Genomic DNA, 24,310 nt, shown 5'->3' with positions numbered 1-24,310 from the left:
TTTCCTGACTATCCAATTTAAGACTGCAATCTTCCAGTACTGTTCCTCCCCAGCCCTCTGCTCTATGCTACATTTTCCCAAAGCATTTAATTCATCCTAATACCTGTATTATATATATAAATACCTGTATTTATATATATATATATATATACCTATATATACCTATATACCTATATACCTATATAAATACCTGTATTATATTTATTTTCTACTTGCCCTGGCTGAAATGCATACTGTGAGGATAGGGATTTTTGTTCCATTCCCTGAAGTACACCAAGCAATTAAAACAACGCTGGCAAGTGGAGGTGGCCCCATGAGGGTGTGCAGGACAGATGAATGAATCCCCTATGAGCTGTGCTCAACCAGGGATCCCCACTACTCATGCCTTTTCCAGAGGCAAAATCTAGACAGGGCTAGAAACGAAAACAGTGGTACCGTCATGCAAACTGGCTTCACTATTAATTAGTTGTCTCCACTGTCAGCCCTCTAAGGGGACTTCACCTCATTTCCTTTCCCATTCCCTATAGCACCTCCTTCAGAGCTGCTCCACCACCTGCACACTCCCCACTCTAGCTCGCGCCATGCCTACAGCTGCGGCAGAGCTCACTGACCCTGAGCACTTTGCCACTGAGAGTGACCATCCCCCCCAAATTGGGGCTCTAACAATAAGGCAGAGAGAGAATAATTACATCTCAATATAGTTGAGAAAAGGATTTTTTAGGGCCACCTGGGTAGCTCAGTTGGTTAAGCGTCTGCCTTCGGTTCCGGTCATGATCCTGGGGTCCTGGGATCGAGCCCCATGTTGGGCTCTGCCCTCAGCAGGGAGTCGGCTTCTCCCTCTCCCTCTGCCCCTACCCCCCACCCCCGCTCGTGCTCTCTCTGTCTCTCTCAAATAAAATCTTTTTTTGTACCTAAAAACAAAACCTCTTAAATACATACAAAACACTGACAACAGGGTATATACCCTCGAAGTGTGTATACAGTTCCATGGGACATAATCATAAAGGAAAGTAAAGAACACAAAAAATAAAGATGTGTTTGCAAAAAGACATTCAAATGCCCTAAGCAGGGAACCACACATTTTGAAAACAAGATACCGTTTCATACCTATCAGTTCAGCAAATCTTCCAAAATTCTGACAATACTAATTGTTGGTAAGGAAGTAGAACAACAACAAAGCACAGCAACCGCCTGCGGGAGTTTAAATGGGTTCAGCTCCTTAGAAGAACCATTCCGCAATATGCCATGAAGCTGGCAATGCGCATGTTCAGTAAGCTCCAGTCTCACGCCCGCATATGAACCCCAGGGGAACACGTGCCCACAGAGACTTGAAGAGGTATGATCATCACTAAAGCATTCAAAGTACAAAAATATTGTGGAAATTACTGAGATGGCCACCAAAAGGAGAATGCACAAATGTCCTAGAAAAAAAAAAGATATTTAATTTTGAACATATTCCTATATTTCATTAAAAATAGGAATGTATTTTTTATTAAATTCCTAAATCTCACATCTCAACCCACGAGGACAGGCTTGCCAATCTTTCAAGTACTTACAATGGAGAAATGAAAATTTAATCAGCCAAGAGAATGAAATCATAAATAAAAATGTTAAATCTTTCCTGTTCTACCATTTAGCACTCAGTCTTTTGTAATAATGTACACTTTTTAAATGCCATATATAAAACTGGAAACCTCCAGAAGAAAGACTTAGTATCTACCATATATTTTAGAAATACATAATAAGAGAAATAGGCAAAAGTGCATGTCAAAGGAAAGATGTAGCTTTTTAACCTTACCTTCCGAACGTTTCAACAAAACACAAGTTTCCATTAGTGTTCTCCCAAAAAACGCCTTCTTTTTTTTATTTTTTCCTTACTTTTAATTTTTGAAAGTGATGCTGAAAATTTTGTTTAGTAGTTTTCAATTTAAAAAAATTAAACTGCACCATCTTATTTGAATGGAGATGAAAAAACTGAAAAGTTTGAAAACTGAGTTGCTTTTTTACAGATGACATATTTTCTGTCAACTTCCTCTATTTCTTCATGAGTCACACCATACTTTAGTGTATAAATAAATAAAACATTATGAAGAATATTTCCAAAATATTTTTAAAGCCAGCAACCCCACACTCACAGTAAAAGAGCTGAAGGGAAGCAAACTCTTTTGCATTATCTCAGGCTATTCTGCTTTATTCATGAGCGTTATGAAGCCCCGAAAATAAAGAACAGTTATTGTCTGCACTGTGACAAAGCCAACATTCCTCTTTGCAAACAGCACCACGTATTTATGAACAACAACAGACACAGAGATACCAGCTTGTTCTTTTTAGCTTATAAAATGCTCCATCCTGTCTGAATGACTACACTTAGGATATAATGAAGCCCCAGGTCATAATTACGGACGCTTCCAAAAACAGACTTTTGCTCTGTTGTTTGTTGATTTCCTTAAAAATCTGATTGAGACAAACACAAATAAATTCCATAAAAGAAAAATAGAAGAGTTGTCCCAATAGGCTGATTCCAACTCTACTGTATGTACCTTCCAGGGCTAAATTCCAGAGCTGAATGTGGACTGTATAGGCATAACCTTCTGTCTTCTACCACAAGTTGCCAGCACTGTTTCCTCCCTCCCTTTAACAATTTCTTCATCTCACACTAAATCCACAGACCCAAGTGATCGTTCCCACCGGCCGCATCCAAGGGGTTGCTTCAAAAACAGGCTTCCACGGGATTCTATAAAAGCCATGAAAGAAGGAACCATACTACATCTAGACTGCCAACCAGTCTAAAGTCTTCTATAACCCAGAATACCAGTTAAAAAAAAAAAAAAAAAAGAACAGGTTAATACTGTTGGAGCAGAGGACATAAATGAACTATTTAAAAGTCAAAATAAAAACGTAGCAAAATCTACTTACATCATTTGAGAAGTGAATTGATTTCCCCATTAAATTTCTCTCAAGCAGTTTCCCAATAAAATGTGTTGGCTTCTTTCTTCTTAGAAAAATAAAGACTGAATTGTTTTCAGATATTCTGATGGCACAGAAACTAGATGCTAGGCATTTTACTTATTGATAAAGGTGCCTGCTCGATTATGGTACAGTAAATGTGATTTCTCAAATTCCTTTCAGCATACATATTTAAGCTTGTTTTTATGGACATAAGCCTAAAGCTACTTACTCTATTTATTAAATTAAAAGCAGGTAAATAAGAGAATGTGTTCCAGTAAAGTTAGCCTTTAGGCCAATTTCTTCTCAATTTATCTTGCCTTCTCAGGATTCTTAAATAAAACTTGACATTTCACAAAGGCAGAAAACAATTTATAACAAGTCATATTTAAGAAAGTTCCTACCATTTTCATTTTTTATGATTAATATTTAAGTAAACAGCAAAACTCAATCTATTGAATACAACACAATGTATTAAAGAGAAAATTTTTTAATGTATATAAAATTACCTGACACTCTGGTAGATAGAGACAATGCCATGTATTTCTATTACTTAGTTGTCACCAAACTTTTAACAATATCCCCAAAATTTTTCACCAGCCTGAACCCATCTTAAAAATCTAAATGATTCAGGTTTTGTATTTTTCCCAATCATTTGAACTTAATGTATTCTCTCTCTATATATACATATACATATATATATATATACACATATATATACATATACATTTATATACATATATATTTTTTTTTCCTAAGTAGGCTCCAAAGCCACCATGGGGGCTTGAATTCACGACCCTCAGATCAAGAGTTGCATGCTCTACCAACTGACCCAGGCAGGCATTCCATAATGTACTCTATCTCTCTATCTTGATCAATTTATCCAGCAAAGTGTGAAAGGTTACCGTATCTTTGAAGGCATAAGAAAATGTTCCATGAACATTCATTGAATGCCTAAAAATTAGCAACTGATGGCACTTTCTTTCACTTCTATAGTTAACACTGCTATCCAAAAAAGTTGGCTTCTTTGGTCATGATTTTCTTCGGCCAAATATTCTTACTTGAAGGGATTTAGTTTTGATGTTAAAAGTTGAGAAATCATAATGAAGCTTTCCTACTCAAAAATCTTTAATGACTCTCAAACTCAAGTTGATGCTTTAAGTCTCCTTCCATGTGAGTCCAGCTCACCTTTTCAAGCATATGAATCTCCACCACACTCCCCATCCCTGTTCTGGTCAAACTGATTTATTCACTGTCCCTTTATCACTACAATGTATTATCCATATTGTGCATGTTGTCATTTTCATGAGACAAAATCATTATATCACTCTGTGTGTGTGTAGTTAAAAGTCTTCTGGTTCTGGTTCAGCCAGTTGAAATCACAAATTTTTGCTTAAAAAGGCATATCAATATGTTTTCCTCCAACAATTCCACATGAATATATCCCATAACAGAAATAAGATTTTTTCTAAGACATCCAAAAAAAAAAAAAAATCACTAAAATAATAACATCTTAAAATCTGACAAGTCAGTTTCCACAAAAAAAAAATCAATTCATCATGAACTACATTTCATCTCAATTTAAATTTTATCCTGATTTATTGTACTTATTTTATTTAATGAGCATAGTTTTAAAAATTAATCAGCTTTGTGCTTTAGTTATGCATGTAAACAAAGCACAAATTATTTAAATAGATGACATTAATATACTTAAGAAAAAGGAATACTAACAGAAGTTATATTTTGCTTTGAACAAAAGTAATAAATTTGTGAAAAGTAGTGTAATCTAGATATTTTCATGCTAATCATATACAGAAAAGCTAATGCTTTATAAAAGGAAAAATAAATTAAGCTATTTTATTGTAGTAATAAGGAATTTTATAGAGATGATGACTAAAATAAGAAAAAGATCATCTATTTTCCAATGTGCCTTGTAATTTTATAACCCATTAATTTTATTTCTGAACATACTGTTTGAATTAAGGTTGAGTTCTGGTCTTAGCTGATCCTTAAATATCTAATTAATATATCCTATTTTACTGTTTATCAGACTTGTCTGCACTTTGATATATTACACTGGTATTCTTATGAAAACCACATGAGGTAGCAGGGGGAAAAATCAGACAAATATTTCTTCAAATCGGGCACCTGGGTGGCTCAGTCGTTAAGCGTCTGATTTCGGCTCAGGTCATGGTCCCAGGGTCCTGGGATCAAGCCCCGCATCGGGCTCCCTGCTCAGCGGGAAGCCTGCTTCTCCCTCTCCCACTCCCCCTGCTTGTGTTCCTGCTCTCACTGTGTATCTCTCTGTCAAATAAATAAAATCTTTAAAAAAATATATATTTCTTCAAATCATATTTTTAAAAACAAATCTATAACTATCCAGTTAAAAGCAATGAGATTTTATTTTATGGAATACTTTACTAAAATCTAATAATTATGTCCATACATGTTGAAGTAAAACTGTAGGTCAGAATACTGGGGGCCCTGGAAGGACCCTAGAAGGACATATATTTCCAAGGACCATTTCACTAACGTAACAGTTTCCCCAGTCCAACTCAATATTTATGCCCAAGGATGACCTCGGAAACAAGTTCTGAGGGTTAGAAGAAGCTAAAACTTCACTTTATACCAGAATAATGGTATGCAAAGACAAGTAAACCCAGCCAATTTTCCCAGTATAATAATAAGAGGAAAACTGCCTAACAAGGCTTCTCCTTACTTTCAGAAATCAAGATACATTTACCTTGAAACGCCGCAGCATTTCGCGATATTAGAAACTTCAGCGTCGAGCTGGACGTTTGAAGCACTTGCTGCATATCGTGGCGAGCTGCAATCTGGTACCTCTCCTCCATCTTCCTGGTGCAACATGTAGGTTTTTTGGGTATGCAAACCTGAAGATCGGGTCCTGGAACAAATACAGTATTTTTTAGAATAATTCCCTATTCATTTAATAAACATTACATGTTACATGTCAGGCATTAATCATCAGTACTGCATATAAGGGGCTCACGTTCTATGTGAGAAACTGATTTACCAGAGCAATTGCTATTAAAAAAATATATAAAAATATATATATATGTGTTGCCCATTAACACAACCATGAAACAAAATATTCTAAACCGTTAACTCTTTGCTCAACTATTTTCTTAACATATTAATCAAATATTAAGTATGTCCACTCAATTAACTAATTACTATTAACAACTAGACATATAATAGAAAACACACTATTATATAAGTACAGAGCTAAATCAGGAAATTTTTATTTTTGCTTATTTTGTTAATTCAGCAAAAAGTATTTGATCTACATATGTTTTACAGAAGTATATGGGCTAAAACAATTATTTTTCCTGAGGGGAAAAAAATCAAATTTTGTACATCAAATAAAGATGACGCTTCAGCTGATTTCTTAGCTCCCCATAATGCTCATGCTTCTTGTGGAATAAGTGATTATCAGAAATAACAATGTAATGGGGGATCTTGATCCCCATGGGCCAAACCCACCATCTGAAATTCTACTCATTACCTAGCTTGCTAGAGACAATTCCTACCATTTAAAGTACTTTTTATTTTTTTTAAAGATTTTATTTCTGGGGCACCTTATTGGCTCAGTCGTTCAGCGCCTGCCTTCGGCTCAGGTCATGATCCCAGGGTCCTGGGATCGAGCCCCGCATCGGGCTCCCTGCTCAGCAGGAAGCCTGCCTCTCCCTCTCCCACTCCCCCTGTTTGTATTCCCTATCTCACTGTCTCTCTCGCTATCAAATAAATAAAATCTTTAAAAAAAATTTTAAAGACTTTATTTCTTTATTTCAGTGAGAGAGAGACAGCATGAGCAGGAGGAGGGGCAGAAGGAGAGGGAGACGCGGGCTCGATGCGGGACTCAATCCCAGAACCCTGGGACCATGATCTGAACCAAAGGCATACACTTAACGCACTGAGCCACCCAGGCGCCCCTTAAAAGTACTTTTTAGCTTTACAACTGTATTCAGAAAACTTCTGGGAAGATGCATATTAGATGAAATGTGAAGTTAATATATGTATGTTAATAGTTGTGGTTAGAAAAATGCTAATATGATTAACAACTCTTATCCTAGATTAGCTAAAACCTCATGTTATACCAGAATAATACACAAATACAAAAAAAGTAAACCCAACCAAGTTTACCAGTACAACAATAATAGGCAAATTACAAAACAAGACAGGGCAGGCACCTTTATACACAGCAGGTGTGCTAGAGAACGGAGAAGTAAAGGGGTGCAGTGTGGATGGTGCTATGAAGGATAACACTGATGGGGCATCATGGTATGAGCCCCAGGGCATCCCAAGGCCACTCAGGTTTTATGTAAAGCTCAGGATAATTTTATTTACAAGTCCTAACAGAATATATTATTTCCTTATTTTAGGGTAGGAAAAATGTGGCCTTATTGATATCTGGGGAGTTTCACAGCACCCAGGTTAGCTCTTCACTGACCAAGAGAAGATCAGCAAATACAAAATATCCACATGCGCGCGCGCGCGCGCGCACACACACACACACACACACACACACACACACACTGTCAAATCCCCCCTTGTCGCACAGAGTCGACCACAGGCCTTGAATTCCAAAAGTTGGTTCTGGGTAAGCTCAAAACATGTGAAATCAGTCTGAATTTCCTGCCAACACAGGACACCAAAATTTCTAATGATTCTGGCTTTGGTTTGTTTAAGTTAGACAAGTAACAAATGACAGCATTTGAGCATTTCACAAAGGCGAAGAGGCATAAAATATTTATGTGTGTCACAGCAGGTAATATTTTGGCAATTGTTTTTCATTTATCTTGCCTAAAGTTATACAAAAGCAAATTCCACTTCAAATAGTAAAGCTGATTGAAAGAAAACAAAGCTATCTTCTCAGCTTTATTCCTAAATGGAAGGAATGAGGAATTAAGCATTCAGAGAAGAACAATAATAGAGATTGGAGGAAAGAATCAATAAATAAACATTAATGTATATAACATATTTAGCATGCAAAGGACTGCTAAGGAATAAAAATAATAATAATAACAACAATAGGGGTGCCTGGGTGGCTCAGTCAGTTAATGGCTGACTCTTGATTTTGGCTCAGGTCATGATCTCAGTGTAATAAGATCTAGCCCCTTGGGTGCTCCATGCTCAGTAGGGAGTCTGCTTGAGATTCTCTCCCTCCCTCTGCCCCTCCCCAAGTAAATAAATAAATCTCTTTTTTAAACCCAAAAACAACAATAATAGATTTTTGCAAATGTCTCTCCAGAATTCAAACACCTAACATGGTTTGCTAGACCACATTCCTAAACATAGCCTAGAAAGGCCCCCAAGTTGTGACCACTCGTTCCCTCCTGCCTGCTACAGCCTCATCTCAGGTAACACTGCCCATTGCACCCTTCCCTTCACACACAGGCCTCTTCAGTTCTTTATAGTCAGCAAGTACCCTCTTGCCTCAGAACCATTCTCCATGCTCACCTCTCTGAATGGGACACTCTCATCCTACATGTGCTCACCCACACATGTGGCAAACACACACCTTCTCTTAATTCATTCCCATCTATTTTTCTTTACATTTGAACTCGGTCTTCCCACAGGAACTTTCCTTAATCTCCTAGACAGCTCCTCTCCCTATTATATGTCCCTGAAGTGCTTCGTGCCTCTCTATTGCATTTATTGTGGTTGCAACGTTATATTCCTTCATGTGATTGCTAATTAATCAGTCCCCTCGCCTAACTGTAAAGTTCCAAGTGAAGGAATTTTGCTCATTTTTAAAAGATTTATTTATTTATTATAGAGACAGAGAGCATAAGCAGGGGGAGGGGCAAAGGGAAAGGGAGACGAGCACACCACCCGCCGAACATGGAGCCCAATGTGGGGCTCAATCCCAGGACCCTGAGATCATGACCTGAGCTGAAACCAAGAATTGGACACTTAACCGACTGAGACCGACACCCCAATTTTTGCTCATTTTTATATCCCAGTTGACCAGTACCATGCCTAAAAAGTCAGACACTCCATTTTTATCCATCAAACCAATAGTTGAGGATCCATTGTATACATACATTATCTCACTTAATCCTCACATTAACCTTATGGTGTAGGGACCATTACTATCACATTTTACATATGAGGAAATGGAGATAGAATGAAAACTGCCCACTGCCACATACCTATGCACTACAAAATGGTGGAGCTGGTATCTGAAAATTGGCAGTGATTCCCAAACTATCTTCTTCACCATCACTCTACTGAGAAGAAGGCTGTAGTAAATCTATAAATAGTTTGTCTACAAACATAACTGGCCATTTTTGATTCTTGTTTGGATTCTTCTTCTTGAAAGAAGTCATCTGTTTGGTCAGTTGCAAGAAACTAAATTTTTGGTTAGGAACCATCCAAGTAGTTTTACTCAAAAACAAAATAGGCTAGGGCGCCTGGGTGGCTCAGTTGGTTAAGCAACTGCCTTCAGCTCAGGTCATGATCCTGGAGTCCTGGGATCGAGGCCCACATCAGGCTCCCTGCTCAGCAGGGAGTCTGCTTCTCCCTCTGACCTTCTCCCCTCTCATGTGCTCTCTCTTTCTCACTCTCTCTCAAATAAATAAATAAATAAATCTTTAAAAAAAAAATAGGCTAAAACATAACATTATAGAGTTACCATTTGCACTTTCACCCGATTTTAAATGGTGGGAAGTACAATTAGAAAGGTACTACAAGGAGTGCCTGGGTGGCTCAGTTGGTTAAGCACCTGCTTTCCGCTCAGGTCATGATCTCAGGGTCCTGGGATCAAGCCCCACGTCCAGCTCCTTGCTCAGCCCTCTCCCTCTGCCCCTCCCCACCACTCATGTTCTCTCTCTCTCCCTCTCTATCTCAAATAAATAAATAAAATTTTAAAAATAAACACTTAAAAAAAAAGAAAGGTACTACTTGACTGCTATCTTAAACATAATGTGGAAGAGAACCTATCACGTCTCACAGCTGAGGAAGCATGGACAGCAGTGTAGACCACTCAAGAGCAAATACATCCCTCGAGTTGATGAGGATCTACATTGGTTAATCCAGACTTTCATTTAGAATCTTGGAAGTCGATAATGACAACGTACCACTAAACTCCAAACCAAATCAGGACTGTAAATTCAAAGATCTAGTTGTGTTTAATTGGCACAATATGTTCATCGGTATTCAGAGTTGGGGTAGCAGTGGAGGGGAAGAGTCCACAAGACACTGTTCTCTGGCTTCCTACTGCATCAGTCCAAGAGACAGACGAGATGAACCAAACACCCTCAGGGCAAGGACCGTATCTTATATTTTGCTCACAGTATAAGCACAAAGGACATAATAGGCTGCTTGTTGATAAAACACCCGACAGGGGAGGCTACAGTTCCCCCATCGTAAGCAGAACAAGCATCCTAAGAAAGCAAAGCCAGACGGAGCCCAAACAGACACCATGTAGGTAACAAGACTTATTTTTAAAATATTTCAAAGTCTGGCTTCAAAGAACATGGCATGACTAAGGATGCTATGAAACAGCAAGAGGACATGACCCAGGCTCAGAGGCAGTAATCCTGTTTCTGAATGAAAAAATCAAGCTCTTCGAGAATTCAATTACTAAAAACAAATGAAATTAAAAATAAAACAGCAGGCTCCTCGTTGAAGGGACCTTCAACCAGAATTTTGGGGGCTTTTCCTCTTCTCTCTTCCTCTTCTCTCATCCAGAAGTGGCAGTATTGGTGAACATGTCTTCTTTTCTGTTCTCCACCTGAGAAACTGTTACAGCCATCTCCCTGCTTATGTACGATTTTTTTTAAATGTGTTAAAATAGTAGCACTGGGAGGCATTCTGGAAAGATGGCAGCCCATGAAGGCATGGTTTTCACTATCTCCAAATCCCCACATGAACCAGATGGAACAACTTGAAAATAAATCCAAGAAATGTAACAAAACCAGATGACAGAGTATTACCATAATTTCAAAATATAAACAAGGTGGAGGGAAACTAACAACAGCCATAGATTTTCACGGTATCAAAGTCTGGGACAGCAGGTAGAAGAATGAAGCAGTGGGATAATGTCTGAAGAAACTGACTACAGGAGAACCCCCAAAATAACCAACAGAATTCACAGGAAAGGACAGTGGGCCAATTTGAGAATAGCAGCTAAAATAGGAAGTTTAGCCCTCTCGATTATTGGTATGTGCAAAGGGCCCACGATAGAAGGGAGTGAATGGTCTGGAGTAATCCGGACCTCTGTGAACTCTCAAAACATATGGAGCAGGCTCTTTTCCAGGACAAAACTCCACACAGAAGAGAAACTTCTGGAAGTGGGATCAAAATTCAACAGAATAGGGATCCAAGAAACATAAAGAAGGTCTAGACCAATGTAAGAAGGGAAATAAAGCCAAGAAATTTCAGAAAATAAACATCCATATTTTCAAATGCTACACAGAAACAGAAGTCATTTTGTAAAGTTGGAAAAGCTTTCCTGAAGACTGTCTCAATCTAAATGTCCAAAAGAAATACTCACTTCATACAAAATGAACAATAAATACTGAAGTCAAATCTCACACAGAGTTATCATAATAAAAAAGACAATAATGAACAGAATAATATCCCCACAAAGAAAGCATGCTAGAAAGATACACACCTAAAAAAACAAAGATAATGAAAGAATAACACAAATCAGAATCAGAACACCTCAGCTATGAGGTGACCATACTCAGGAAAGAAATAAAGATGAAAGAAAAAATTCTGAGATGAAAACTAAAACAGAGCAAAACAGGATCCAATCACACAAAGGTAATGCCTGAGGAAAGGAAAAAATGAAAGAAAGGAAAGAAAAAGAAGAAAAAAGAAAGAAAGAAAGAAAGAAAGAAAGAAAGAAAGAAAGAAAGAAAGAAAGAAAGAAAGAAAGAAAGAAAGAAAAGAAAGAAAGAAAGAAAGAAAGAAAGAAAGAAAGAGAAGAAAGAAAAAGAAGAAAGAAAGAAAGAAAGAAAGAAAGAAAGAAAGAAAGAAAGAAAGAAAGAAAGAAAGAAAAGAAAAGAAAGAAAGGAAAGAAAGAAAGAGAAAGAAAGAAAGAAATTAATTTTGAAAAATCAAAAAAATGAAAGGATTTAAAAGACAGTAAACAATAAATATTGCTGGTAATATTAGCTGTGGAAGAAGAAAACAGGAAAAATACTAAAACTATATTTTATGTTATGCTACAACTGTTTGTGGTATGATATGGGATAAGACAAATAATTATAGAGTATTCAAATTCTGTTCTCTAATTCTATCCTGTATCTTTGAAAATCAGGATTGTTTAGTGTGGAAGAAAGGAGATAGAGATATGAAGAAGTAAAGTAGAAATCTGTAATCTTGAATTTGAATTGAAGAATCACTATGAAATTATGAAAACATTTACCTTCAAAAATACGTATTTCCTAGCTTCACTGAAAAGGCCTAGAAACAATGACCAACTGAGTGGCAAAGGACATCCCTTGTGCCCAGATTATCGTCTTGCAGTATCATTTCTCTCAAGAAGAAATGAGTGCTTCTTAAAGAAATGCCTCATTCTAGGTCTGGGGCAGGAAATACAGAAGATGACAAACTAGCTAAAGCATCCTGTCTACCAGATAGCAAAGAAGCTATCAAACACCTAGTCGGGTCTCAGGAAAAGGATTCAGGAGCTATGTTAGCCTGCCAGGGTTGTCATAAAATACCACAGACAGGTCAGTTAACAACAGAAATTTATTTTCTCACGGCTCTGGACACTGGAAGTCCAAGATCACGGAGCTGGCAAGCTAGGTATCTCTTGAGAACTGTCTCCTTGTCTTGCAGACAGCCACCTTCTCTCTGTGTCCTTCCATGGCCTTTTCTTTGCACATGTGTATTCCTGGTATCTTTTCTCTCTTCATATAAGGACACCATGCATATTGGAGTAGGGACCCATCCTCATAACCATATTTAACCTTCCCTCCTTCCTTAAAGGCCCCATCTCTAAATAGAGCCATATTGGGTAGTAGGGCTTCAACTTAGGAATTCGGGGGTGGAGGTGGCAAGGGGAAGACACAATTTAGTCTAACACAGCAGTCAATTTCAAGCGATTTCTACTGGCTAAACATGGGACAATCTGAGCTTCAATAACAATGACTGTAATGAGTTGCAACTAGTCAAATATGCTTAAATCCAAGGCTTTTCTATTTCTGTGCTTTATTTTATAATAAAAAAGAGTTTTAAAATAGAATGGCTAGTTGATAGTATACATTCTCCTTTTGTTTCAAACATTTACTCTCCCCTAGTCAACTTACAGGATTTTTATACTTGTAGCACAAACCAGCTTTATTGATGGCTGACAGAGAAAAGAGCCCTTGGTACCAAGACACTGAGATCAGGATAAAATTCAAGATCACCGGAGTAGATGTTACATGTCATAAAATACCAAATGCTCACCAGACGAAAAGAGGACCTTGGAATTAAGAGTAGGAAGGTTAGACTGGTAAACTTGCTCCTCCTACCTTTTCTGAGATTATCTTCTTGCCATAAATTCTGAAAGTGATAGGAGTTTGTAAAATGTTAAATGGTGAAAGGGTTCTGACTGAGTCAAATGTATTCCTTCACCTAGCTGGAATAAAAAATACCGAGGTCCATGAATCCAGCAAGAATCATGACAATGGCATTGGGTCTGCTGGGAATTGGCGGGTATCCGTTCCCCCTCCTGGAATTTCCTTGTCAGTTGCACCTGTCCCTCACTCACACACACGCCATTCAAATGACATCGATAGGCATACACACGTATATACATATATACACTGATGAGTCTAGATTGGTTAAAACATAGCATCCTATCCTGTCGGCACGGTGATTGAGTCAGAAATAGGCAGCCAGTCACAAGAAAGAAATGCAAAAAGATATTTGCTGGGGCCTCCAGGAAAGCAAAGCTTTCTCTCTCCTGATGGAACTGAATTTAATGATGCAGGGCCTGCGGATGCCACAGTCATTCGACAGCTCAGAGTGAAGCCTGGATCTACCTCAGCCTCTTCTGTCACCTGCCACAGAAAGAGATCTGGCCACTACAACAGTACTCAGAGTACCCAGGGTTACAGCAGGCTAAACCATGCCACTCTCTGTTATGCTTTATTCCAGAACTTCCAAAGGACTTGATATTAAGTGGAGGGTCGAAGAGCACCCACTCAGTGCCCTCTCCAGTGTCCTGCCCTGAAGTGGTAATAACCTTTTATGTCCAAGAAACAGGAAGAAGGGTCCCACTTGCAGTATGACGGTGCCACCAACAAAGCGCAACCGTTAACTCTGGACAAAATGCAACATTCGATGACCTGAAAGCTCTAGGGAGTGAATGGCTTCCCTTAGAAGACGGGAAAAGCCATAGGGTTTGTTTCCCATCTCTGTGGCTTTTAGTCTGGGGGCAGCCCATCTATAAAGTGACTAACTTCCAATTTTAAAAAACTCAATCCTTTTAGGACCAAAGCACTAGATGATAGAAATCCAGGCAATCACAGTGGCTGGAAAGTGAGCAAGGAACACCAGCCAAGACAGGGCCAGACAGATGGAACCCCAACTGCTGTATGTACATTCTGCCCAAATCTCTGGCTAAGCCCTAAACTGCACCTCACATGGCCAGGGCCTACTTCTAATTTGTCCCGCTATGGGCAAGCTAAGGAAAACGGACTCGATTAAACTGCAGTAGCTTCCCAAGAGGCACAATTGACAGTTTGAGTCCAACCAGAGTAATTCTCTCCGAAGACAAACATAGTAACACTCTTTAGAGGAATATAATAGAATCCAGAGACACCAATAACATAACATTCATGATGTCCAGGGGAGCAATTTAAAATAACTGGACATATGAAGAATCTGTATAATGTGACCCATTTTCAAGAGATAAGACGATAATTCAGACCAACACGAGATGATCCAGATGTTAGAATAAACAGGGAAGGGCTCTAAAGAGCTGTTACAACTCTGTTCAATGAAGTAAAAGGAACATGTGCTCTGAAAATTTAGAGTAAGATACCTCAGGAGGGAAAAAAAACTACTAAGAAAAACAAAATGGAAATTTGGTAACTGAAAAAAATAATACATGAAATAAAAACTTTACTGGATGGAAATGACAGAGGAAAGACTCAGAGAACTTTAGGAGAGATCTGTACAAAGTATCCAATCTAAAGAAGAGAGAAAAATTGAAAATACATACAGACAGACAGACATAAAGAGTGCCTCAGAGAGCTGTGGGAGAATATCAGAAAATCTAACCTATAAGACTGGGGTCCCAGGAGGCAAAAAGAGAGAAAATATGGCAGATAAAACACTCCATGAAATAATAACTGTAAATTTCCCAAATCTGGTAAAAACCACAAATTAGATTTTAAAAGGTCATTGAACCCCAAGCACAATAAATACGAAGAAAATCATGCCTAAGCACATTACAGTCAAACTACTGAAAACCAAAGGTAAAAAGAAAAAGAAAGAAGCCCTGTATGTGAACCAAGGGGAGAAAGACAGGAGATAAGGTAGGTTCACACATGCCTCCTAGGTCACACTTAGGAGGGATTTTCACAATGAAGAAAGGAAGTAGGGGAGTAACATGATTTGATTTGTTCTCACAAGTTCACCTAATTGCTATTTTGAGAATCAGTATGTCTGTATTGCAAATGAGACTTAGGGTTTGGGTAAAAGCGATGAGAAGTGGTTGGATTAGACATCCACTGAAGGTGGGCGATAACTTGGATGTCTTGGATGGGATTTGGCAGGTAAGAAAGAAACAGGAATTAAAGACGGCCCTTAGATTTCAGCCGGAGAAACTGGATGCATACATGGTACTGGGAACAGAAAAGGAAAATGTGCAGAAAGCACAAGGAGGAGCGGCTGTGCAAGGAGCCTCGGAAAGAGATCCAGATTGAAGCTATGAGTGTGGGAGTTTGAAACACAAAATAGTACTAAACACTGAGAGTTTCAATGAGACCACGTAGGGGAAGAGTTTAGTTTATTAAATTTAGAGGGTTTCTCACCCTTAGGCCAGACAATTATTTTTTTGGTTTTGGGGTTTTTGTTTTGGGTTTTGGATTTTTTGTTTTATTTTGTTGTTTTTTTTTTTTGTGGGAGAGCTGTCCTATATGTGGTAGGATATTTTAGCAGCATTCTTGAACTCTACCCTCTGGATGCAGTAGCAACCCCTCCCCATTATGTCTCCAGACATTGCTCAATGTTCCCCTTAGGCATACTCAATTGCCGCTAGGTGAGAAGCACTGGCCAAAGACAAAGCTTATTGACAGGAATTGGAGCAGAGGAGAAGCTCTTCAAAAGGACCTGAGAAGGAGCCTTCAAGGAGGTAGAACGACAAAAGGGCCGGGGGGGGGGGGGGGGGGGTTGGAGATGATGAAGACCTGCTCTCAAGAAGGGAGAGATCCGTTCTGCTGGGGAAAGGAGCTGCATTCAAGAAAGCCTGTACTTTTCGAAGATCTGTAATCATCTGGGCTACCATTTTGGTTTTTTTCTTGACTAACTAGATTACGACTACATGAACAGTCACACTGCATTTGGGATATTATTAACAATAAGAAATAATTACAAGGTCATTTCAATTCAGTGAAAGCTGTTGTGCTACAACTTGCTGAACAGGGTAACATCCACTCCTCTCTAACTTCTGCCAACCGTGCCCGGAAGGGGTCCCTAACAGTCCCTGATCTTGCCCTGCATCCTGGTGCTTACCTGAACATTTGCTTTTGTGCATTTAATTGATTCTATTTAACTTATTTTTTTCTCCTGAGATGGCAAGCTCCAACTAAGGACCACCTTCGCCTTGTTTCCCAGTGTGTTGTACACAACTAGCACAGTGTCTGGAGAGAAAGATCTTCAACTGAGCATTCATCTCCTCCCTTTTCTCCTTATTAGCACATAAATATTTTGTAAGAAAACTAAGAAGATACTTTCATGGCTTAAAATTAATGAGACAGTTTTTTTTAAAGATATATTAATTTGAGGAGAGAGCATGCATGCAAATGGAGAAGGGGGAGAGGGAGAGAGAGAATCTCAAGCAGACTCCCCACTGGACGCAGAGCCCCACGTGGGGCTTGATCTCACAACCCTGAGATCATGACCTGAGCCAAAACCAAGAGTCAGACACTTAATGGGCTGAGCCACGCAGGCTCAGAGATAGTTTTAAATATAGATCTAGGATAAACATATCACTGAGGACATTCAAAACTGGTTTGATAAACCTTTGAAAATAGTATTAGTGATTATTATACATTTTACAAATTATTGTACATTTTACAAATATTCCTCATAATAATGTATTGCTGGAAGTTAGAGATTCATCCATTTTTATGAAATACAGGCATTGTCCTATAAAAGTATATATTGATATTATTCATTAAAATGAAAACCTTTTTTCAGAAGAGTATTAAGTGTTTCAGCTATAATGAATTCTTTTGGTTCTGGATTCAATAAAAAATAAGTAACATTTGGCATCCTGCAAAATTAGACAAATAAGAGTCAACATAATATTCACAGGTAGGACAGTAATGCTGTGTCTCATGCATATAAATGGCATCATTGATCCTTCAACAGGTAATATACTCAGAGTTGTCTTTCCAGCCATGGTTGATCAACATTTATACAAAATCACATACTTAAATCTTTACTTTTATAACCAATAACAAGCATTTCTAATATGAATGTATATATTCTACGTCTATAAAGCAGAGCAGGTATGCTAAACAGAATGCTTTCTCAAATTTACAGTCATGAATTAGGAGACAATGCTCTACAACATGTTAACCAGCTCAGGAGACAAAAGGCCTACATATTTTAGATAGATAGATAGATAGATAGATAGATAGATAGATAGATAGACAGACAGACAGATAATGGAGGACTCGATCTGAAGACCCTGGAATCATGACCTGAGCCAAAGGCAGACACTTAACCAATTGAGCTACTCAGGCGTTCCTCATCCCCTCAGTTTTAAAAGAGCCCCTAAATTATTCTATTGCTCTTTCACTAACTCTCCTAAACAAAGACCATCTGCACTATTTCTCTAAAGGAAACCAGGCCCATGCATTAGAGCTCCTTCAAGCCAGGCTGAAGCTGAGATTCTGAACTACCTGGCCAAAAAATTAAGCATTATTTATCTATCTGTAACCACTGATGGATATGGGCTGAAGACCTTGCTGGTGGTGGGGCTGGGGGAAGAAATTCCCATTCATAAACAGAGCTCAGACCAAAATGACTTCTCAGGTATGATCCCTGTGGGATCAGCCCACCTCATAATAACTTTGCTTTCCTGTGAGAACTGCTCTATCGATACCTCCATGAGAGAGGCCCCTGATAGCACATGTGTGTCATGGGACATCACATGTGATTAGAGTTTGTTCCAATGAATGTGAATATGTGACGCAAACAGAACCAACTAGATTGTTGCATTTGAGAATGTAGAATTGGAACACAAAAAAAGTCGAGTCTGTTCACATCAGAGCTGTTTTATATATAATTTAGGAGTGAAGTGTCCTGCAGACAAAAGGCAGAATGTACAAAGTAAAGAAATGAAGGAAAAGGGTCAGGACTCTCTATAGATCCTGCTTTAGTCCTTTTCTGAGGCCCAAGGATTACCTATAATTTGGGGGTTTGTGAGATACACCGAAAGGCTTCTAATAAATTATTTCTGTATTAAACAAACCAAATTAGATTGTGTTTCTTGTAACCAAAGTGCCTCAGCTCATACTCTAACGAAGGGGGTAGCAAGAAAGGATGGTTTGATCAATAAGTTATATAGAAGGGTCTTGGGAATACTGATTACATGACCAAAGAAAACCCCAGCCAACTAAGCCAGCCTTAGAAACTGCAAGTGAACAGGCAGAGTGGTTTTGGGTACAGAATGGTGCCTGGCACTCAAAACTCACAAAAAATCATCAGGGCTTTTTTGTGTGCCTAGAAATAAATAATGTATTAAAAATCAACTCTATTACTTGACATTTCACCAGCTCTGCTATGGGAGCTCCCACTACCAGCACGTTTGTTTAACACACACACTAAAAGGAACTGTGTCACCCAGATGTCTGTGAATAAAAATAAACAAAAATCGAACTCAAATGGGCAAAAACCCACAAGGGATTTAATTGATACAAAAGACTGAAAGTATAAATTTTAAGCAATCTTTGACATTGCTGCTTAAACAGTTTCACAGACTTGTTTCCTCTCTGTCGTGCCACTCTGCCTTCCTCAGTTTCCCCATGGTGACCACCCCCTGGAACTTTAGCCTCAAGTAAAAAAAAAAAAAAAAAAATGTCTGCGGTGATTCAGTCCACACCACTCAGGAGAAGAGAAAATATAACTTCAAGTAATCCTAGAAGAAAGAAAAAGCTTCTCTCTCTCTCAAAAGTCCAAGCAGATTTCACATTTTATGGGCTCTGGCTGGCTTAAGTGTCCATATCCAAACAGTCTTTATGGCCAAACATGAACTAATGTCGATTGGTTTAAAATCGTCAGAAATTGGGGGCACCAGGGTGGTGCAGCCGGTTAAGGACCCAACCCTTGGTTTCAGCTCAGTTCGTGATCTCAGGGTCATGAGATTGAGCTCTGCACTCAACTCAGAGTCTGCTTAAGATTCTCTCTCCCTCATCCTCTGCCCCTCCCCCCAGCTCTCTCTCAATCTCTCTCCCTCTCTCTAAAATAAAATAAATAAATCTTTAAAAAAAAAGATAATCAGAATTTCAAGATTGGGTCAGTCCTACTCAAACTGCATGTCTGAGATGTGGGTAGTCTGGTTTCAAAAAAAAAAACCAAACAAAACTAGGGTACAGTTATGGTGACCAAAAAATGGTACATGACCCCTATAGGAGCAACTGACTTCTCATTCCACACAGAAGTGCCAACTCCTGTAGCACTGCTCAAGTCCAAACTAACTGTGGATACACAAAACATGTCTTGGGGTCTTTAGGAGATACTGACTGGTGATGGGAAAAACAACAATCAGAGATAGTTTCTACACTGTCAGGTAGATGCTTCTTAGTACTGAAATATGGGCTTATTTGTCCATGCAATAGCACTTACTCCCTCAAAATGATACAACCAGAAGATCTGAGGTGTGCAGCTCATCTCATTTCATATCTGTCTTATATTGGGTGTTCTAAAGTAGTAAGATGGTAGAAGAATGTGGGTATGTAGGGTACGTAGCAACACTTCTTAGGAAGGCAAAATAATCAAGCCATGAAACAGCTGGTTAGATTTTAGGAGTTAACAGGGAAGAGGCCCATTATAGAAAGGAGATGTCTCATGAACTGTACACTAGTTACTAAAAGACATGTAATTATACAAAGAGCTCCTCCATATGTAGAAGGACAGGTAGAAAGGAGGGCACAAGAAACTCTTCAGAGCAGAAGTGAGCAAACTCTTTCTGTAAAGTGCCAGATAGTAAATATATACATTCAACTTTAAGGAGACACAGTCTCTGTTGTAACGATTCACATCTGCCCCATCAACAATGTACAAATGAACAGGAATGGCCAGATTTGGCCCGAGGGCTGTAGTTTGCCCCTGATTTAGAGAACTAAGAAGTGCAGAATAATACAGTGGCATGTTTTGAAGCTCAAGGAAGACCTTGTTCTTATATTCTAAGAGAATGACATGTAGAATAATAAAATCTCACTAGCAATAACAACAAAAACCCAGCTATCACAGAAAAGGAATAGAGAGAGCCATGACATAGCTTCTGCTAAAATTCCAAATACTCAGAATCTCTTACTCTTAAGAGATCTGAAGACAGATTTACCAACCACCTCCAGAGAGTGACGACCACCTGGCTGACCAGCAGGCCTCGGTGCACACAGAGTCCTGACGCAGCGCGGGAGCTCCGAGGCCCACTTAGCCCCCTCCACCTCCTCACCCCACCCCACCACACAGTGGTGGAACCCCGACTCCAGGCCACGGCTGGATTCTGAGCTGAAACCTACTCCAAGTGTTCCAAGACACTACCAGACTAAAACTCCTTTGCCTCACATCCTAGCTTTTCTCGGTCACTTCTTAGACTACAAAACCCTCTGGTATTCTGTCTGATAACTTCACCCTCACGGTGCTCATCTCCTCCAACAAGCTACGCAACCCTCTCTTCTGGACCAGGTTGTCCCGTGTCCCATCTCCTTCTCCAAAAGCTCCCTTGCATCCTCCTACCTCAACCACACTCTGGTTTTCCCTGCAACCCCATCACACCCAAGAAGTTTATTCTCAAACCTGGCAGCACAGGTGCGGGTTCTCTCCTCCCTCCTCCCCGATGGGGATTTCAGTCAGTTTCTTCTCTGATCTCTTCTATAAAACTTTCTCCTTTGAGACTTTCACTGACAGTTTCACCTTCTCCCCCTGCTCATTGCCGTCACCTTCCCCTCCTACAACCAGAAGTTGGTTCATATCACCATCTCACATCCTCTTCAGACGTCCCCCCGGTCCTGAGTCCCCGGGCTCCTGCGATGATTCGGAGTTGCTGCTTCTACAGAATTCTTGCCCCTGGCCTGCATTTTACCCCCCAAGGCCAGCCCTTTCCCTCTCGCTCTGTCTCGCTCTCGCTCTCGCTCTCTCTCCTGTGCCAAACTATAATAACCCAATCCCATCGGTTCCTTCCCCTTCATTTCTACTTCCCTAGCTCCTCACCACCACATAAATGCACACACACACACAGAGGGAGAGAGCATTTGTGCGGAAGACAGTACTACTGACTCAGGGAGTTTTCAGAGCAGAAAAACATGTCTTGGGGTCTTTAGGAGATACTGACTGGTGATGTAGAAGCAGGAGTACAACCACCAAATATGCAGTATTAGACGTTCTTATTCCTACATCCCTCAGCCATCCCAACATGGGTTCTGCCTACTTCATCTTCCTGCTTTATAATGTTTCAACAAACTGAAATAGCTCCTCCATTTGTATTATGCAGAGAAGTTGAGTTCGGGGTGCTTCTACGTATGTCTCTGGCAGTTTTTAAAACAGGGCTCCAAAATTCTTTACCACTCTCCCCATCAAGAGGTGAGATCTAGGTCCCCTCCACTTGAATCTGGATTCTGTGATTGCTTGACAGAAAAAATATGACAGAAGTGCATCTGTGCTGGTTTCTAGGCCCCGAATTTAAGAAACTGGCATTTTCCGTGTCTTGTTTCTTGAGGTGCTTGCCCTTGTAACCCAGTCATGCTGTGAGAACCCCCAAGGCACCCTATTTGTAGAGATCAGCTGCAATGGCCATATGTAGACATTTCAGAGCAATGCCCAGCTGAGGTCCCAACAACTAGCATAACCACCAGACATGTGAGCACAGTCACCTGTGGATGATTCCAGTCCCCAGTCCCATTGAGTCACCCCCAGCTTTCTTTCAAGTCTCCCCAGGTAAGGTCCCAAGTATCATGGAGCAGAAACATGCCATACTCTACTTGAGTCCCTGACCCATAGAATCTGTGAGCACAGTAGTTTTACACCAGTGACTTTCGGGGCGGTTTGTGACACAGCAATATAAGTTGATTCGTGTGATATGGAGCCTGAGAAGTCCCATAGTCTGCTGTCTGCAAGCTGGAGACCAAGGAAAGCCGGTGGTGTAAATTTGAGTCAGAGTCCAAAGGCCTGGGAACCAGGAGTATCAAGGGTGTAGGTCCCAAACCAAGACCTGTTCATGCTGTCAGGCAGAGCGAGAATCCAAACTCCCTCCACTTTGTTGTTCTATCAGGGCCCTCAACAGGTCGGATGATGCCTACCCACACTTGCCAGTGGGAAGGAAGAGTTGGCATCCACTCTACTCTGATCCATCAGTTCAGATGCTAATCTCTTCTGGAAACACCATCACAGACACACCCACCAATGATGTTTAACCAGCTATCCGGGCATCCCGCCATCCAGTCGAATTGATATATAAAATCAACCATCATACCTTCCTTAGCTTTCGGCTCTCCATTCATTTCCTTATTTCCTCTTGCTCCTTCAGTTTCACCTTCTGGCTTTCTCCCAGCTACTTTCTCACGGACAGTATCACTCTTAGATTCAGGCAACAGTGTCCCTGTCCTGAGCCTTCAGCTGTACCCCTCCTAAGGCAGTGAGCCATCTACATGGTTCATCTGGATGTGCCCAATAGCTATGACCTTGAAATTTGCCATTCAGACAGCCCTAAGTAGACATTCATGTGCAGGCCTGGAGCCTAATCTGTCTTCCCAAGGGCACACTTGACTATTAGTGTGGGCCTGGGCCTGAGGTATGGTCATGTGACTACCTTCAGGCCAAAGGTATATAAATATAATCTCAGAGAAGCTCTTTAAAAATATTTATGATAGACTTTCTCTCGTTCCCACCATCCTTCTTTCCCACTGACAATTCCTAGACAAGCCTTAGGAGCCATCTGTCTAGGTTAGCAGCACCACCCTGCAGCCCCAGGCTATTCAACTACAGAAAGTTACATTAAAAAATTAATCATCATCGGGCACCTGGGTGGCTCAGTTGGTTAAGCGACTGCCTTCGGCTCAGGTCATAGTCCCGGGGTCCTGGGATCGAGTCCCACATCGGGCTCCCTGCTCACCGGGAAGCCCGCTTCTCCCTCTGACCTTCTCCCCTCTCATGCTGTTTCTCTCTCGGTCTCTCAAATAAATAAAAATCTTTAAAAAAAATAAAAATATAAATATAAAAATTAAAAAATTAAAAATTAACCATCATCATCTTTATTTTTTACATATATTGTGATCCCTGTTGCAGCATTTTAGCCTGTTGCCTAAAGAATGTAGTGCCTCTAACCTTGCACTGTTTCATATCACCCTTTGTCCCGTTGCTAGGGTGAACAATCCAACAAAATACAACAGTGCTATCCCAGTTTAAAATTCTTCCATGTGTCCCTGTTCCTCAAAACAGTGTTTCTCAAAAGACAAAGCAAAACAAAAAACCAAAGGTCTATAGATCTTCGCATGCAGATCGTTAATGAGAAGAAGGCAAATTGCTAAGGGACACTACAAGTTCTGGTTTGCAGGCTAAAATTTGAGAGCCATTGACCTTTGCCTCATTTCCCGCTTGGCTCCATCTCACACCATCAACTCCAGTCACACTAAATTACTCGGAATCCTCTGAACACATAATGTTTTTCCATCACTTCCAAGCCTTTACACCATGTCTTTCTCGGGCTAGGATGCCCTTGACCCCTCTCCTTCTCTATTCTTTCTACTAAAAACTTTCGCATCTTCCAATATTCAACTCACGCTTTTCTTTGGGTCCCTATTAGGATTAGCCAATCTCTACTTCGACCTCTATTCAACCCTTGCCCAATTCACTATCATATGATGTAAAATATTTTATCATAATTTTATTCCGTATCTTCTTCTTTCCTCTAAACTGTCAGCTTCTTGAGGACAAGTATCTTGTA

General features: G+C 39.9%; 1 protein-coding gene across 1 annotated transcript in view; it reads right to left on the bottom strand.

The window, feature by feature from the left end:
• GPC5 (glypican 5) overlaps positions 1-24,310 on the bottom strand; it is a 649,065-nt gene that overhangs the window by 603,813 nt on the left and 20,942 nt on the right. The window contains exon 2 of the mRNA XM_088021980.1: positions 5,690-5,851. Within this exon, the coding sequence (XP_087878106.1) occupies positions 5,690-5,851 (162 nt within the window). The remainder of the gene's footprint in view (positions 1-5,689; positions 5,852-24,310) is intronic.

This window comes from Eumetopias jubatus, unplaced genomic scaffold (genome assembly GCF_037043125.1).
Source record: "Eumetopias jubatus isolate StellerSeaLion01/CBP00866 unplaced genomic scaffold, mEumJub1_p1.0 scaffold_3, whole genome shotgun sequence".
Taxonomy (NCBI): Eukaryota; Metazoa; Chordata; class Mammalia; order Carnivora; family Otariidae; genus Eumetopias; species Eumetopias jubatus.
Note: the sequence above shows the minus strand (reverse complement) of the source record. Positions and strands in the feature narration are given on the sequence as shown.